This window comes from Hesperophylax consimilis, chromosome 31 (genome assembly GCF_061612785.1).
Source record: "Hesperophylax consimilis isolate HC1 chromosome 31, BYU_Hcon_1.0, whole genome shotgun sequence".
NCBI lineage: Eukaryota > Metazoa > Arthropoda > Insecta > Trichoptera > Limnephilidae > Hesperophylax > Hesperophylax consimilis.
Window position 1 is genome coordinate 9,982,071 of NC_142866.1, and position 17,930 is coordinate 10,000,000.

The 17,930-nt window shown below is 33.1% G+C and overlaps 1 protein-coding gene across 1 annotated transcript; it reads left to right on the forward strand.

The window, feature by feature from the left end:
* Positions 1 to 563: 563 nt before the first annotated feature.
* On the forward strand, positions 564 to 9,726 carry LOC149409432 (alpha-tocopherol transfer protein-like). The gene is made up of 6 exons (XM_089649842.1): positions 564 to 747; positions 1,259 to 1,418; positions 3,193 to 3,254; positions 4,967 to 5,160; positions 6,139 to 6,343; positions 9,524 to 9,726. The coding sequence occupies exons 1-6, from the start codon at positions 564 to 566 to the stop codon at positions 9,724 to 9,726; spliced, it is 1,008 nt and encodes a 335-aa protein (XP_089505968.1).
* Positions 9,727 to 17,930: the final 8,204 nt, after the last annotated feature.

Here is a 17,930-nt window from a genome sequence, read left to right on the forward strand (position 1 = left end):
TTGTATAAGAATTGCTACAATGATATGGTAGGTACTGACTTGTAACTGTAACTAAGGGGTATTCAATAAGGAATTAATAATTTAAAATAAACACAATATATCGCAAATAATTTTAATAAATTAAATTAATAAAGTAGGTAGCAAGGTGAAATATACATATCTTAAGAATTTATTTAGGATTCTTTCAATGGTGTGTGAATGAAATTTAGAGACCAAACTGTTGAATTTATGAAGCTTTTAGTATACTTTGTAGAATTACAATGTAATGAGTAAAATGAAACAATTTATCAGACTGGACCGGTTTCAACCAACTACGGTCATACTGGACTGGTTATTAGTTATTATATTCTTTAGATACATTATTACAGGTAATATCTGCGCTAGGTAATTATGAAAATTGTGATAAAATTGATAGATGATATATGTGACAAAATAATGTATTGCATTGATGTATTTTTTTCTGCTGTAATTTGCTATTATTCCTGTTTGCACAATTTGCGATTGTCATAATTCTCATAAAAACCCCAGTCTTCTATAAGTTAGTGTTTGTTCTAGGCTGAAAAATGGCAACCACTGGCAAGAAGCGATACCTTACTGAGGAAGATGAGTACGCATGCCCGCTGAGCGAGGAGGTGCAGAAGATCGCCGCAGACGAGCTCCGAGAGACCACAGCGGCGCGCGACTCGGCCCTACGATCTCTGCGCAGCTGGGCAGTTCAGAACCCGCGCATTCACGCCATCAGGATGGGTACAAACATACGTTTTCCACCGATGTATTTCCTTGGGAAAACTACACATGCACTATATTATTTTTAAATATTACCTTTTTAAATTCTAATTTATGTTTGTAAAAATTTCCACCGCTACACGCTGTTTGTTATAACAAAAGAAGAAAAAAATAAGACCCTTAAGTCACACATTATCTCAAAGATGTAAAGCAACCTTTTGTTCATTCACATTTCTTGCTATGGAAACAAGCCACCTTAAACAAAATACACTGCCGCTAAGAGCTACGTTGTATCCTTTTCACTTACATGCTATGTTTATAAGAACAGAGGACAGGCTACAAAAGATTTATCAGTGGTAAGCCAATGTCATTAATTTATTATTTTGCCACTGAGATCTCATTGTAACTTGTACTCGCTATTTCTGAAACACCCCTTCGTGTAGAAAAATGATTTTACAACGGCTCTATCAGCGGTATGCCTTTAGTAATTAAGTACTAACTAATCTTATATGCCTTATTTGAATTCTACTAGATTCCAGCTTCTTTCTGAGATTTTTGAGAGCAAAGAAGTTCAGTGTTCCAATGGTAGAAGAGGCCATTGAGAGATATCTTCTCCTGCGTCAATCCTTTGGTATTGCTTTTAATCAACTCGACTATAAAATTCCCTCCATGCTCGAACTCATCGAACTAGGGTAAGCATTCCTTTCGTTCAGAACCTTAAGACACAGTTTGACCACAAACAAAGTACCTACCAGGACAATATATTATGAAGTAAATTGAAGACATAAAGAAGTACCTTCTACCAAAGCACTCTCTAATGACAGTACGATTATTTTGGAGTGACAGTTTTATTTATCATGTATTTGAACAGCATTTGGCCTTTAACTGTTACCATTAATCCTTTAACCCTTAGTGTGCCAAGACATCCACCGTAGGTTTAGTAGCTCACCAAACTTGCTTCGATTTTATGGTAATTTTAAACTTATAAAACGCTCCTAGCGCACTAAATTAGTTTTTATTCGCTTAGCAATAAAATAATATATCTTTACATTATGCTGGCTTGTCTTTTCACTTGCAAACATGTTTATTTTATCTTTAAAAAATCCGTTGCAAAATAACACGTCAATTTTCCTAATTTTATTTTTTTAAAGTCGTAGTTACTGTAAGTCTTTAAACGAAAGCCTCTTATGACTTACTTTTATTATAAAGAACGCTTATTTAACCAGAATAAATAATAAATTTCAAAAATATTTTCGTATGTCTTCATTACATTATATTTCTTTATAATTTTAGATAAAAAAAAAAACATTTAACTGAATATAAGTAGCGATCCTGAAGAATCTACATAGGTTGATATGTTATAATATAATATAAGTGTATACACACATTATCTTGTAAGACATAACAATTTTCAAAAACGAATATTTACCAAAAGTAAGTAAGTAATTGCGAAAATAGTGTCAGCCAGTGTACGGCGGGAGATTGTCATATTGCCCCCGGCATCCTAAGGGTTAAAGGGGGTTTTAAAAACAGTGTTTTGGGTAATTTTTTTACAGAGCACAGACTTATTACCGACACTTCTACAACGCACAGGAAGAGTATTATTGAAGTGAAACTTCTTTAGGCGCGTAATGAATTTTCGGGGACGGAGTAAAACCGAGTCACGATCGAAACGAAAATGCGGGTACCCCCACCACCGATTAAAGTTCATTTGATCTAGTCAAAGTTTTGAAGTAACATATAAATGCTTCTTAGCTCATCCCGACAACTGGCGTTGGTGGTGTAATGGTCAGCATAGTTGCCTTCCAAGCAGTTGATCCGAGTTCGATTCTCGGCCATCACACATTATTTTTTTGTTTTTAACGCCTTTTTCATTCAATATCTTATTTTTTAGTAGGTCAGAACATTTTTTAAAAGAAAATAATATTGCAAAATAATAAAAACACTTATCTCACTGTGATAAAACATTACTCCGCTAGAGCGCGCTTTGCGTTATTGTGTTGGATTAAAATTATTATCTAATCCGTATATTATGATAATTGTATTACATTTATTTAATTAATTTATTTATTTTGATAATATGTAATAATTTACAGAAAAAAAAATTTTTGGAACTATACATTAATCGAACGTCATTCATCTATAAGAAAATATTAGAAAAAGCAAATCCATGCTTCGTCGTTGAATTATTTAACCTCTAATTTTCAAACTAACCTAAGAGAGAAAATAGAGATGATGAAATGAAAATAGAGAGAGAGGAATACTAGAAGTTTCACTTCTGTCTTGCGTAGGCTTGACACACCCAGTTTTTTTGTTATATTTAATATTTAACGCTTTTTAAACGAAACTACACGAAATGCACCACAGAAACTGTAATATTAACATGATTAAATATTTTAAAATAATTAAATCGTAACAATTTATAGTGTTTGGAATAGACTAATAATATAACTTTACTGCTTTTAGATATTGTTTTGCGAGCCCTTTCAGGGATGCCGGTGGACGCAGAGTTATCATCTACAGACCAGGTATTTATGACTTTTTATCACGAGTATTGGCAACCATATGCACGAACCTTTATTGATTTTTAGCTTTTAAAAAAATCTTGTTTGTTATCCTAGCCTAGCGAAGCAATATTAATTTTCTTCTTCTCTCAGAAGTAGAATAAGCATTATACAAGGTTAGTATTCTAATTCAATAAGAGTGAACTCATTTTCATTGTATGAAATTAAATCATTCGGTAATGTGTGTGAAACTCACATTTTCATTTTATTAAATTATTCGGTAATGTGTGTGAAACTCCCATTTTCATTTTATTAAATAATTTGGTAATGCGTGTGAAGTTTCCATTTTCATCGTATTAAATCATTCAGTAATGTGTGTAAAACTTCCATTTTCACTGTGTAAAAATCATTCGGTAAAGTAGGTGAAACTTCCATTTTCCATCCGTTACAAAATTTTAACAAAAAATCATGGATGGTTTAGCGTGAAGTCTAAAATGCAATAATTATTAAGCGTATCTCATACAATTCCATGTAATTTTATGTATATCATTTGGACTAAAATGTATTTTATTTTGGAAAGCCTACAATGATAATATTTTATGAGTTTAATATGAGTATTTATTGAACAAATAAAAGGTTTTCACTGATGTATCTTTAGAGAGAATAAAAGAGTTTCATTAACCTATGAGGATGGGATGAAGGGAGGGAGGGTGGGAAAGGGGATGGATATTGTATGTGTTGAGTAATATGTATGGTGTGAATGGTATTCATTGATTTTAGGTTTGAAGATGTTGGTTGCTGTGTTAAATAAGTCAAATTCGCTGTATAAAGTGTTAAAACTGTATGAAGCGCGGTGAGTTAATGTCTTTTGTTTTGAGTTGAGAGTTGCGTTGAGGGATGTTTAATGTGTGGATTTGTTCGTTTTGTCGGATCATTGTTTATTATTTACATTGTTAGCAAAAACATGACATCGGAAGAAGAAAATGGGCCAGATAAGTGTAATTTAAAAATATACCATCTATTAATATTCTATTCGGTCGACTTATTCTTAAAACAACGTAATTTCATTTTCACGATTAATCCAGATAATTCAAAAAACTTTGGTCTTAGGGAGAGTTGAAAAAATATTTAATATTATCTACTGTATGTGCAATTAGCTTCTAGTTGGCAATAATTAGAATAAAAAGATAATTCTATTAAATCTGAATGAATCATGAAACAGAACGAGAAACATAAAATAAGAAGGTAACGTTCGTAACTGGGAATCGAACCCAGGATTTCTGTCTTACCTGGACAACGATTGTAACCACTCGGCCATTGTGGCCTCATATTTCGTCATCCTTGTTGATCTCATATTTCAATCTCAGAATTAACAATTTTTCAAATATTTTGCCTGCTATCTTTTTGTTATATTGAGATCCTGGGTTCGTTTCAAAATTGAAGCTGGTTTTTTTCGTCTGATTTTCTATTACTTGTTCTATTTAGTGTTTCATTTATATTTATTAGTGTTATCTTCTTCATCAATTATTAAATATTACATTGATGGGTTTCCTTTAAAAGTTTTCAAAAATGTTATATTTATATCTAAAATTAAATTAAATATTTTTATTCTAGTAACCGAAATATTTTTTCGTTAGATATATATCACATGCCAAACCACCCTTATATGGAAGATAAAAAATAAACTTTATCTTGTATTATGTAAAGTAATATATATGTGTCGACTAATATTCCAGGCGTATTCGATCCCTATAAATATACGAACCAGGATATGTGCCGCATCCACGGCATCTGCTACGAGACCCTGATGGAAGACGAAGAGAACCAGGTCCGGGGCTTTGTGCACTTCGCTGACGGAGCTGGTGTCAGTTTCCCGCACCTCACGCTCTTCACGCCACGGGAAGCGGTGCGAATTGTCAAAAATGGAGAGGTAACTTTTTGTTTTATTGGCATAATAAAAACATCAGCAACCTTAGCATAAGAGTTTGCGATGGTGTGTAAACTATTTATAACAGAATTGTAGCCTAAAACGTAGTTTAGTTGTCACTATACTAGAGAACCTTGACCTAATGGTAGGAAGATGAAAATTAGTCAACATTAATTTATCACGACTATCCAGCTGATAATTTACAATTTTATATAAAAACTAGTGGATTCCCGCAATGCTTCGCTATTACTAATGTCTTTCTTGGGCGCCTCTACTTCTTCCCCCATTCACTAATATATACCACAATGTTACTGTTAAAAACTACATTACATCCTCCGTATACGGTGCAGAGTTATTGCGTTAAGTATTCCTTGGTCGTTCCCGACTTATATCTCACTCTATTATTCTAAACACTCCTGACACTAAGAACAACAAACTTGGAAATTTTCAGCGATTTCCGTCGACTATGATTGTGAATTTTTAAATATTAAGATTATAAAACATAATTTATCTCAACCATCTGGTATGCATTTTATAATATAAGACGTTTTCTTGCCACAGCCGGCTTCTAGTTAGGGAAGTAAAAATTTGTAGTTGTATCTATTTTTTGATGAGAACAATAAAAAAAATATATTTTGATCTCGACAACAGCGCCACCTATCGGGTCATATAAAAATATCCTATATTTCAAGCTGGAACCAACCAAAATAAAATTCATAAAATTTGATTGAAATCGGTTGGGCAGTTTCGGAGATTAGGGTATCCGAACACAGCCATTTTTATATATTAAAATATAGGATCTTTTTTCTTACGTCACTTAATAATAATTTCAATAAAAAAATAATAAACCATTGGTTCTGAAGGAATTCCAAGTCAAAAATTAATACGCTCAAATATTTGTTTTGAATTCTTTCATTGATGTTACTCTGATTATTAAAGGCAGGTGACCAGTTATTAATGAAATAAAAAAATACTTTACAGCGAACAATCCCCATGCGCCACAAGGAGATCCATGGTACCAACGTGCTTCCCACCATCAAGTTCGCGCTGGACTTTGGCATGGCACTCATCTCCGAAAAGATCAGAAAGAGGGTGAAGCTGTACACCAGCGCCAAGGATGTGACCGTGGACAAGAGTGTGCTTCCCAAGGAGTACGGTGGTACCATGCCTATGGAGGAGATGATCAGTGAGTTTAAAACATAATAACTAAATATATTTAATAGGATTTGGTTGCGAAAACCATTCAAACAAGCGATAAAGTAGTTAGGTACCAAAAATAGTGGTATCAATTATAATTATTATTATTATTTGAAATGTGTATTTCTTTTGTTAATTTTTTTGATAGATGTTAAAAAATGTAAGTTTTATGCAAATATTTTTTTTAATAATACTTTCACCTTCACAACTTCTACAACTATAATATCCCGTAATTTTTCACGGATCGGCGCCAGTTTATTATAATTAAAATAACATATTTTTGAAAGGGCAGTAAACACCATAATATCTTGTTTTAATAAATGTAGGTCAGTCTTTAAAATCAGTCTTTAAATGACGGAAAGAGGTTTTAATAAATAATGATCTTTGCATAGGTACGGAGAGTTGTTGTTCACGTATTGCATCATTGATATCCAAACATAATGAAATTCGAAATGTATACCAAATACACAAGTGCCCTAGATTTTATGATAGGTTCGATTACTAAATATTGCGAATGTGTTGTTCAACCCGGCTTAAACAAATATTACGTCAACTTATTGAATCACAGGCAATCGTCAGAATTTAAGTTAATGATTAAATGAAATAAGATCTACTCATCTCATCGTACGTTAGTACCTGGAAACTTTGAAAATACTCTACACAATGTAGATTTACCGCCAACCCCAAGAGTAATTTTAGGAGATAATTCTCCAATTCTGATACGGACTGGAAATTCATGCTACCTCATTTTGTATTACGGTGAGAAATACGATTTAAACAATGATAGAAACCAACACCATGACCCGAATTTTTTTTAATATTTTAACAACAACAATAACAACATTTGAAAAATATTTGCCATATTTTGAATAAGTGACGATGTTTTTTATTCAATAAAATTTGTTTTGTTTTTTGTTTTGTGTCTTTTATTTACTTTCAAAAACAGTATGGTATTTTGAAATACGTTCAAAAACTGCGAATTCGTCAGGAATCGAATGATATGTGAAAATATTTCCCACACAGTTCGATTAAATACATTGCAAAATATCAGATGCTCGAGGGTTAAGAAACATGTTTGCACAAAATAATGTTAAGCATTTCTGATATTCGAAAGATTACTAACCTTTAAGCGTGTGAACATTCAATAAAATGTTTATGTATTTACCAACTTATATCAACAGTATCATGACACGATACCAATTTCCATATTTTCATGATTAATATATGTGAATTTGTTTGGCCACGTGTTAAAGTTTTATGTGATGCAAAAATATGGAGAAATTCACTCTGCTGAATTTTCGAGTCACTCGATGCACGTAAACAGCATGAAACATTTAAAAATGCGTAACTTGAAGTCACTGAAGAAATATACAGATAGAAGTAGATTGTGGGCGTATCTGGTGTGCGTAAAAATGCTCAAATGTCCCCTTATTCGGATAAAATTGATCAGTTTTTATCAATATCGAAAACCCTTCTTGAAAAGATTTCCAATAATTTCATTGGTGTAGTAGTTGGGACAGTAAATGGAACAGACCAATTTTTCAAATCGGAGTAGATCATACTTGTAATCAATTTCTACCGAGTGCCTAAAGCTCAAATCATTTAAAACATAGAACAAATTTTGATCAATTCGGGTTTTGTTACAACTTAAAATGCGTTGATCTCACTTTCACGATTGCACGTCGGCCAGTTTAGTAGCGCTTCGATCCCTCGTGCCAATTGTTCATTCAGTGGCCATAATAATTTATTTTTTTTAATTTTGTATAAGTTAGCATGTAATTATCTGGAAAGGGTGGGCATGATGATCGCGTTTCGTGCGGTTACTTCGGACATTATACCGGCGAGAAATTACTGCACGCTATAATTTTAATGTCTTAACGCTTCTCGCGTTAGTCTCCGTGGCTGCATACAAACTTTCATTTCAATATGTCAGTTGTCACGCATTGGATTCAACTCTTTGACGAAGAATATTTTTTAATCATGAATATAATGCTTAAATATAAGTAGATAATGTATTTATCATGAATATAATACTAAAATATAAGTAAATAAATTATTTGTCGTGATTATAATCCTGATATAGAAGTAGATAATTTATTTATCATTAATATAATACTTAAATATAAGTAGATAATATTTATAGTAAATATAATTCTTAAATATGAGTAGTTAATTTATTTATCATTAATATAATGCTTAAATATAATTACATAATTTATTTATCATGAATATAATGCTTAAATATAAATGGATCATTTATTTAACGTGAATATAAAACTTAAATATAAGTAGATAATTCATTTATCATGAATATAATGCTTAAATTTAATTATATAGTTTATTTATGATGAATATAATACTTAAATATAAGTAGATTATTTAGTTATCGTGAATATAATGCATAAACATAAGTAGATCATTTTTTATCATGAATATAATGCTCAAATATATAAGTAGATAATTTATTTACTTGTAGTTCTAAACGACACACGGAGAAAGTTAAGTATTGCTAATTTATCAATAACCTCATCACATTATCGGTAGTTCGGTTTGCTGATGAACTTTTTGTAAATTCTTAATATATCAGAACACGTATTCATGCACCTGCATTTGCTTTGATAATATATAATGACAATATACGAAAATATTAGTATTTTCATGAACACGTGTTCCGACATCGTGATAATAGGTACAATCCATTTTAATGAAATTTATCAAAAAACCTGTCAATTTATTTGTTAAGGGCATGCGATCCCGTTTTTAACCTAATATTAATTTAAGAAGTTCTTAATATATTATTTTTATTATAATATTGATTATTACGATTCGAGAGCTCTTAACGCGAATGCGAACTCCAGTGGCATAAAAAGGTAGTATCCAACACGTTCACCAACTTGAACCGGAAAGGGAACACATGAACAAATTTACAGACGGACGAAATGCAAAAAGGTCAAATTAAAACAATAAATCAATCAATTATACTTTCTCATAGATGAAACATTTCTTGTCTAGTTCTTAATTTTGACAATTCAAAAGAGCTTTAAATATAATACGAGTTAAAGGTTTAAACTCGATGATGATCGAGTGATGATGTTCTACAACCAAGGCTATACTGGATTATCTACCACATCATTTCTATGTTTTATCACCTATTTGTATTGCCTTACAGAACTGTGGAAGGTTGAGCTCGCTAACTCCCGCGACATGCTGTTGCTGAACGACAAGATGAGCGTGCGCCTGGAGCTGTTCAGCGAGGCGGCCCGAGAGGGCGCCGTGTCCGCTCTGCGCGCCAACACGTCCCTGGGTTGCGCGGGCGCCGGGGACCCGCTGCGAGGAGTCACAGGCAACTTCAGAAAACTCGAAGTGGACTAGGTTTAGACTGTTACTCCTGCAAAATCAATCATATCATTATCCCATCAATCCATCTCTTACCCTACCAGTGGTAACTTCAGAAAACTCGAAGTGGACTAGTTTTAGACTGCTACTCCTGCAAAATCAATCATATCATAATCCCATCAATCCGTCTCTTGCCCTACCAGTGGTAACTTCAGAAAACTTGAAGTGGACTAGGTTTAGACTACTACTCCTGCATAATCAATCATATCATTATCCCATCAATCCATCTCTTACCCTACAAGTGATAACTTCAGAAAACTCGAAGTTGACTAGGTTTAGAGTGCTACTCCTGCAAAATCAATCATATCACTATACCATCAATCCATCTCTTGCCCTACCAGTGGTAACTTTAGAAAACTTGAAGTGGACTAGGTTTAGACTGTTACTCCTGCAAAATCAATCAAATCACTCTCCCATCAATCCATCTCTTGCCCTACCAGTGGTAACTTCAGAAAAGTCAAAGCGGACTAGGTTTAGACTGCTACTCCTGCAAAATCAATCAAATCACTCTCCCATCAATCCATCTCTTGCCCTACCAGTGGTAACTTCAGAAAACTCGAAGTGGACTAGGCTTAGACTGCTACTCCTGCAAAATCAATCAAATCACTCTCCCATCAATCCATCTCTTGCCCTACCAGTGGTAACTTCAGAAAACTCGAAGTGGACTAGGTTAAGACTGCTACTCCTGCAAAATCAATCAAATCACTCCCCCATCAATCCATCTCTTGTTCTACCAGTGGTAACTTCAGAAAACTCGAAGTGGACTAGGTTAAGACTGCTACTCCTGCATAATCAATCATATCACTATCCCAACAATCCATCTCTTGCCCTACCAGTGATAACTTCAGAAAACTCGAAGTGGACTAGGTTTAGACTGTTACTCCTGCAAAATCATTATCCCATCAATCCATCTCTTGCCCTACCAGAGGTAACTTCAGAAAACTCGAAGTGGACTAGGTTTAGACTGCTACTCCTGCAAAATCAATCATATCATTATCACATCAATCCATCTCTTGCCCTACCAGTGGTCACTTCAGAAAACTCGAAGTGGACTATGTTTAGACTGTTACTCCTGCAAAATCAATCATATCATTATCACATCAATCCATCTCTTGCCCTACCAGTGGTAACTTCAGAAAACTCGAAGTGGACTAGGTTTAGACTGTTACTCCTGCAAAATCAATCATATCATTATCCCATCAATCCATCTCTTGCCCTACCAGAGGTAACTTCAGAAAACTCGATGTGGACTAGGTTTAGACTGCTACTCCTGCAAAATCAATCATATCATTATCACATCAATCCATCTCTTGCCCTACCAGTGGTCACTTCAGAAAACTCGAAGTGGACTAGGTTTAGACTGTTACTCCTGCAAAATCAATCATATCATTATCCCATCAATCCATCACTTGCCCTACCAGTGGTAACTTCAAAAAACTCGAAGTGAACTAAGTTTAGACTGCTACTCTTGACTAAGTTTAGACTGCTACTCTTGACTTGGTTTAAGCTGCTACTTACACCGTGTTCATATATCATTGTTGCATCTGTCAGTCTCTTGCCCCACCAGTGGTCACTTCAGAAAACTCGAAGTGGACTAGGTTTAGACTGTTACTCCTGCAAAATCAATCATATCATTATCCCATCAATCCATCACTTGCCCTACCAGTGGTAACTGCAAAAAACTCGAAGTGAACTAAGTTTAGACTGCTACTCTTGACTAAGTTTAGACTGCTACTCTTGACTTGGTTTAGGCTGCTACTTACACCGTGTTCATATATCATTGTTGCATCTGTCAGTCTCTTGCCCCACCAGTGGTAACTTCAGAAAATTCGAAGCGGACAATTTTTAGGACTGCTAATTCTACAAAATCAATCATATTATCATGTTCATACATTATTATGTAATCTATCCGTCATCTTTCTATACCAGTGGCAACTTCAGAAAACTCAAAGTGGAGTAGGTTTAGACTACTACTTCTTCAAGACCAATCACATCATTTTCATATATCACCATACTATCTATCCTACTTTTGGTTCTTGCAGAGAAGAATTAACTTCTGAAAACTCAAAGTGTAATCAAAACTCATCACATCATATCCATATATCATTTTCTTATATCTATTCTTTTCTAGTCCTTCCAGCGGTAATTTTAGAAAACTCGAAGTAGATTTACCCTAATAGTTGTAAGTGTGACAAAGCTAATTTTTCGATTTTCTTCTCTATTTTTGGTTCTATTTTCAGATAGTAAATAATTTACTATAATACCTACTTATATTCAGAGATTCAGATAAATTATATTTTTTCAATCCTTAATACTGCGGCGCACGACTTTTTCTATTTATACCAACTTCATGTTCTTCAAATATCAACAACATCGATGCCAAAACTTAAACTTTATTTTTAATAAAAACATGATTTTAAACAATTTACATCAAATCATCGTCACCACACCCCATTCAAAAGAGACTTGTCTATTACTGTTACCTTCTAGTTCTTTGTTCCTAACATTGTGACATTTTCCCAGCATTGACCCTCTTTGCCTATTTCCAACTCTTAAACTTCACCATCTCCTTCTCGCCCACCCCCTTTATCCTCACAAAATACTGAAATTGGAGATTTTACAGTACGACTAGCGTGTTTTTATAACCCTTAAAGAGTTTTGCCTACCTCCAGAAAACCCACCCACTCCTACCGATCTCCTTCTCATTCCCTCCAGCTCCTTTTACCTAAGGCGTGTTGGCCTCTCCACCGTATAGCTTCCCAAATCAACAATCCTTCATGCAGATTGATTATATGGAACCTTCTGCGCTAATTGCCTATTTCCATTCTTGCTAAGAGTACATTTCAATCCCAGCGGAACCAACAATTTTTTAAAAAAATATTATTATTGGCGGCTCTTCAAAAAGTTAAACGCAAACCAGACCCATCATAATATTCTTAATCATTTCACATCATTTCCCAAGATATTTTAATACTCATAACGACATACTCATACTTACGACATCTTCATATTTCGTAGTCTAATCATAAATAATTTTACAGTAAACTTTCATCTAAAAACTTAGTTTATCTTACGATTTCGACCTCATACTCATAACCTACCTATTAATTAATTAGTTTATATTTTACGTTAGCGTATAGTTACTACTTATTACCTACGATATTATATTTTATAATGCGGTATATTATTCATGTGAGCTTATCTAATTATAACAATAGAATTACTTATAACAGGCCAATATCTTGTCAATTAGATAAAAGTACTCAATATTACTTTGTGGCGTCATTTTATTCATTTTCATATAGCAAAATACTTCTGCTCACTGTTGTAAAAAAATTGCATTAATAAAATAAACACGTTGTTATCTGCAGATTATGTTAAAATAAGTTAAAGTTATCCCTTTGAGACCCAATCGTATTTTTGTATATATGTATACATATATTGTATCTTTGAAAGTAATGTTAATTTTTGTATTCCTCTGTGCGTTGTTCTATGTTTACATACGTTTCTTTTTTAAATTTCACGGTTTCTTCAGAAAATATCAGTTCATAACATTAAGTGCAAAGAAAAAAAGTTGTTGCAAAAAAAACCGGGTCTTAAAGGGTTAATAATTAAAGAACAGGTGAATATTTAAGACATCCCATGTGATACAATTGTTATATATCTATCTGCCGAACTAAACCATGTACTTATATAATTTGGAATTGTGATAAACTTATATTAGTTATTAATGTTAATAAAGGGTGCGTTATCGCGTTAGAAACGTTAACTAAACATTTCAAGTATTCCAATAGGTTATTATCAACTTTTATCAAACTTATTGTTTTTACTATATTTAGACCAATTAACCATGTTACTTAACACCAGTTGGAATCCTTAGACTGAATATAGATTCTAAACAGATGTTTCATGAGGTATCCTTGAGTGTAAGTCATTTTAAATGTATTTACCGATAAAGTCGCACAATGTTAAAGTTTTTGTTCACGTTTTTGCATTTAATACGCACTTCCGTATTCTTATGCATATGATTGTTATAACGCACGATGTATCGATTTTGTACATGACTAAATAAATCAAATATTTTTTTTATTGTTTATTGTTTTAATTACCTAACACTTATTTGTGATCCTAGTAAACATATACAGGGTGTCCGGAAACTCGTAGTACAAGCGGGAAACTGGTGAATCTACATCACATTTGGAGTCGATTTTGTAGTATATATTTTTTTTATTTGAGCTTTCGTTATCGAGTAAATCGAGTTGGAAGTTGATTTTTTTTTTTTTTTAATCAAATTCTTATAAATTATTACTGAAGATCAAAGTACCCAACTAATTAAAACTATTTGAAAGTAAAACAAATGAAGAAACTCGGATTTGAAGCATTATTTTGAAATCACCCTTCATTTAACCCGGTGTAATCATAAAATATGTCTGCTCTGCAGGGTTAAAACATCTGTTATTCAACCCTAAACACCAGAAAAAACTTTAACCCTAAAATAGCCGAAAAATATTTTTTTTTGGTTTTTTTTTTTTTTTTTTGAAAATGCTCAAATCAAAAAACTTTATGTTTTTTTGGGTTCCCCATGTGGTGTAGATTCTCCAGTTTCCCGCTTGTACTACGAGTTTCCGGACACCGTGTATATTATTTTTTTTAATTATATATTGCAACAAACTTCACATGCCGCTTATCTTACAAGGGAATATTTCCTGTGCTAAGATGTGCAGCCACACACTTATAGTACAAGTTTAAATAACAACAACAACAAAAACACACAATGTGAACTCAATATAATATTGAGAACATAAACCTACGAAATTATTACAAATATAAACACTGCAGTTATTAAACTATAATTACAGCTTGACAGTACGTGGCCAACAATAACATTCTACTGACTAAATAAGTATTACCAGTAAAAATAATAATTACTTCGAAAACATCTACATTTAATTCCAAATACAAATCAACTGTGGTTTGATAAAACCTTTCGAGCCACAAAAAAAAATTTACAGGAGACGATAAAAACGTATATTTTCGGATTCACACAACTAATTAGAAATCTTGAAGTGTGGTTTGGTAAAACTCATCAAGCCACAAAATGAAAATTTTACAAGAGATTCGTATAGCTAATTGAAAATCAGTTAATGTGAAAGTAAATTAATTTTTAAAAAAATGTATTGGAAATCTATTTATAATTATTTTAATCTAAGGTTTTCTTGAAATAACCTAAAAAATATAGACACTATATTAGTTTTTCGTGTTAAAAAAACCTCAATTTGAAAAAAAAACTTAACCATGTTGTACTTTCAAAACTTTCTAACCTTACTTATAACCTAATTATGAAACCATTGAAAAGTGACATTCCCATGTGGCTTGACGGGTTTTTTCAAAACACTGTCGATAATTACACACGCAAATTTCTCAAAATTAAGGTCCAGTAAAACATTTATTAATTATTGCATAAATTATTTCATTATTTAGTTCGCCATTTCCAGTATTTAGTAGAAGTAATATTTACAAATTCAAGTTTTTCAATATTGTGTTATTTGCATTAATAAATACATCGTAGTTGGAAGTCTTGTGTGGTATGCACAAATAAAAAAAATACATTTGCAACTTGTGATTTCTGTAGTCAAACTTTTTATAAGTATAAAATACACAGTGTCCGGAAACCCGGAGTACAAGCGAAAACTCGTGAATCTACATCGTCGATTTTGTGGTGAAACTTTTTTTCGTTTGTCGCTTTAATTTTTAGGGTCAATTTTGAAAAACGAATCGGACCTGGGGGGGTTATTAACAGCCGTTTATTTCTTTTAAATGCTTCTTCCTGCAGAGTATTGTTTGACCCTCTAGTTAATGAAAAAAAGTTTTTCAAAAATCGCAATGTCAGATTTAAAAATACTACGAGTTTAGGGGCACCGTGTGTATATATTAAAGCAAAGCCAGCAGTCCACAATGGAGTGCTAGTAACTACTCTGATGTATGGGAGTGAGGCATGGAACTGACAGAGGAAAGATGACAGTAGACTCAATGCTGTAGAGATGAGAGCTCTATCTAGGCGCATGTGTGGTAAAATCATGTATGATCGTTTGAGAATTGTCCGGGGAGATCCGCGGACAATGTAAGCAAATGAGTAAGATTAAGAAAGGGACGCTTAAATGGCTTGGGCATGCATGAACGAAGAAAGTAGTATAAAAGAATATACGACACGCCCGAGGGAGACATGTCACAATCAAGTGAATCATATACTTGTCCAGTCGGGCCATGTCAAGATTCAGAATAATAGAAGAGTATTTATGAATGTGAATGAGGCAAGGAGTGTGAGCCAAGACCGAGTTGTTTGACGGTCTGGCCTCTCTGGCTACGTGATGGATAGTTACAACTTTTGTAAACGAATTGCCCTGTTTATTCTTATTCTTAGTCGTATGTTATTAAAACAGTCCTGCAAGTGCTTAAACAAATCCCGTTAACACTTAACATATTTGGATACCTGCACTAACTACATCATTAACCGTGAACTCAGCCGACGGAGTGAGCAGGAACTGGCAATTGGGTCGGCGGATCGGAAGTGGCCACCGCTCGCTGGTTCCTTATGAAGTGGCCACCGTTATACGAGCATTATTAAGTTGAACGACTGAACGTGCAGCTCGGATACAGCATTCATGCTGGTATGAGCCCGGCAAGTGCGGCGGAGCGTACAGCCACTGGCGTGCGCAACAGATAGACAGACAGTAGCTAACTAACCTGTTACCTAATCAAATAATTTCTTATTAAATACTCGAAAATAAACGATTTAACGTTCTTATTCAAAATACTTAACTCTAAATTCGACTATTGTGAACTCCTGCAACTTATAAACATACATACACCGACAGTAACAACACGACAAAATACAATATTCTACAGCAGCACACATAAGCGTAACTACATTGCCCACTCTCCGATACAACGACTTCACACAATGGGAAATCATTACTTGGGTGATGTTGACATATTCAATACCAACTTGGCAAGTTTTGTGGATCATTTAAAACATTTATTTCAACAATACTCCTAAACTCATCATGTAAACCTACAAATAGCTGTAATTTTCTGTTTTTGTTTCTTGTGTTTGTATGACTTGTTGCATAGCTTTTATCAAATGTAATTTTATTCTTATTTTTATGCTTCAAAGTCTCTGTCAAATTAAAATTATACTACCAACCATGTAAAAGCCCTCTGAGCGTTAAATAAATAAATAAATAAAAATAAATAAATAATAAATAAATAAATAATCATATTTCATAAAAGAAGAAGATAGAGAAAAATAAAAAGATAACGGTTTCAAATAGGATTCGAACTTATGATCTGGGTTTTACCGAGACATCGTCTTTAATCACTCGACCATTGGGACCTTCAGAATTCAGAATTATTCTTTAACTAATTTATCCCATGTTTTTATCAGCTACCTTTTTGTTTTTCTGTGTGTTATTCGTTTAGATTTATTGGTATTATCGTCTTCTTCAATGATATATTACGTTAGTAGGTATAACCTTCAAAAGTTATAAAAGAGAAGTTATTTCAATAAAAGAAATACAATTATATATATATATATATATATATATATATATATATATATATATATATATATATATATATATATATATATATATCTTTGGTTAAGGCGATGCCATACGTAGTAATGCAAAATCATGTGTTTTTGGTTTGAAAATTTGGTCGCCTAGAAATGTTTCACATGCTTTAATTAAATACTGCGAGTAGAATACATCTTGGCCTTTGAAATAATCGAGTATTTTTTAGATAAGTCTTTTTATAAGCCCAGAAAAAAATACTGTAAAGGCCTATGAAAACTGCTCTAAAGTTCAAAATCTCCTACTTACGAACCCATGTTCGGTTATGATTTTATTGTATAATGTGGCAAATTATGTTATTTATAAAATGATCGAAAAAAAATTAAATATTTATGCCCGAACATCCACAAAATAAAATGAAAGGCACTTTTTGGCCATGTTTTTTTCTTGCATAAATCAAAACAGGCGGATGGTGTTAAGCGGGAATTTAAACCTTATCGCCATCTACGTAAGGGTTGTTATTGATAGCGGCTCAATTTAAAATATTACACGACGTAGTGCATCGCCTTAACGGTAGAAGAAATTGCCCGGGGAAGACATTTCACGTTC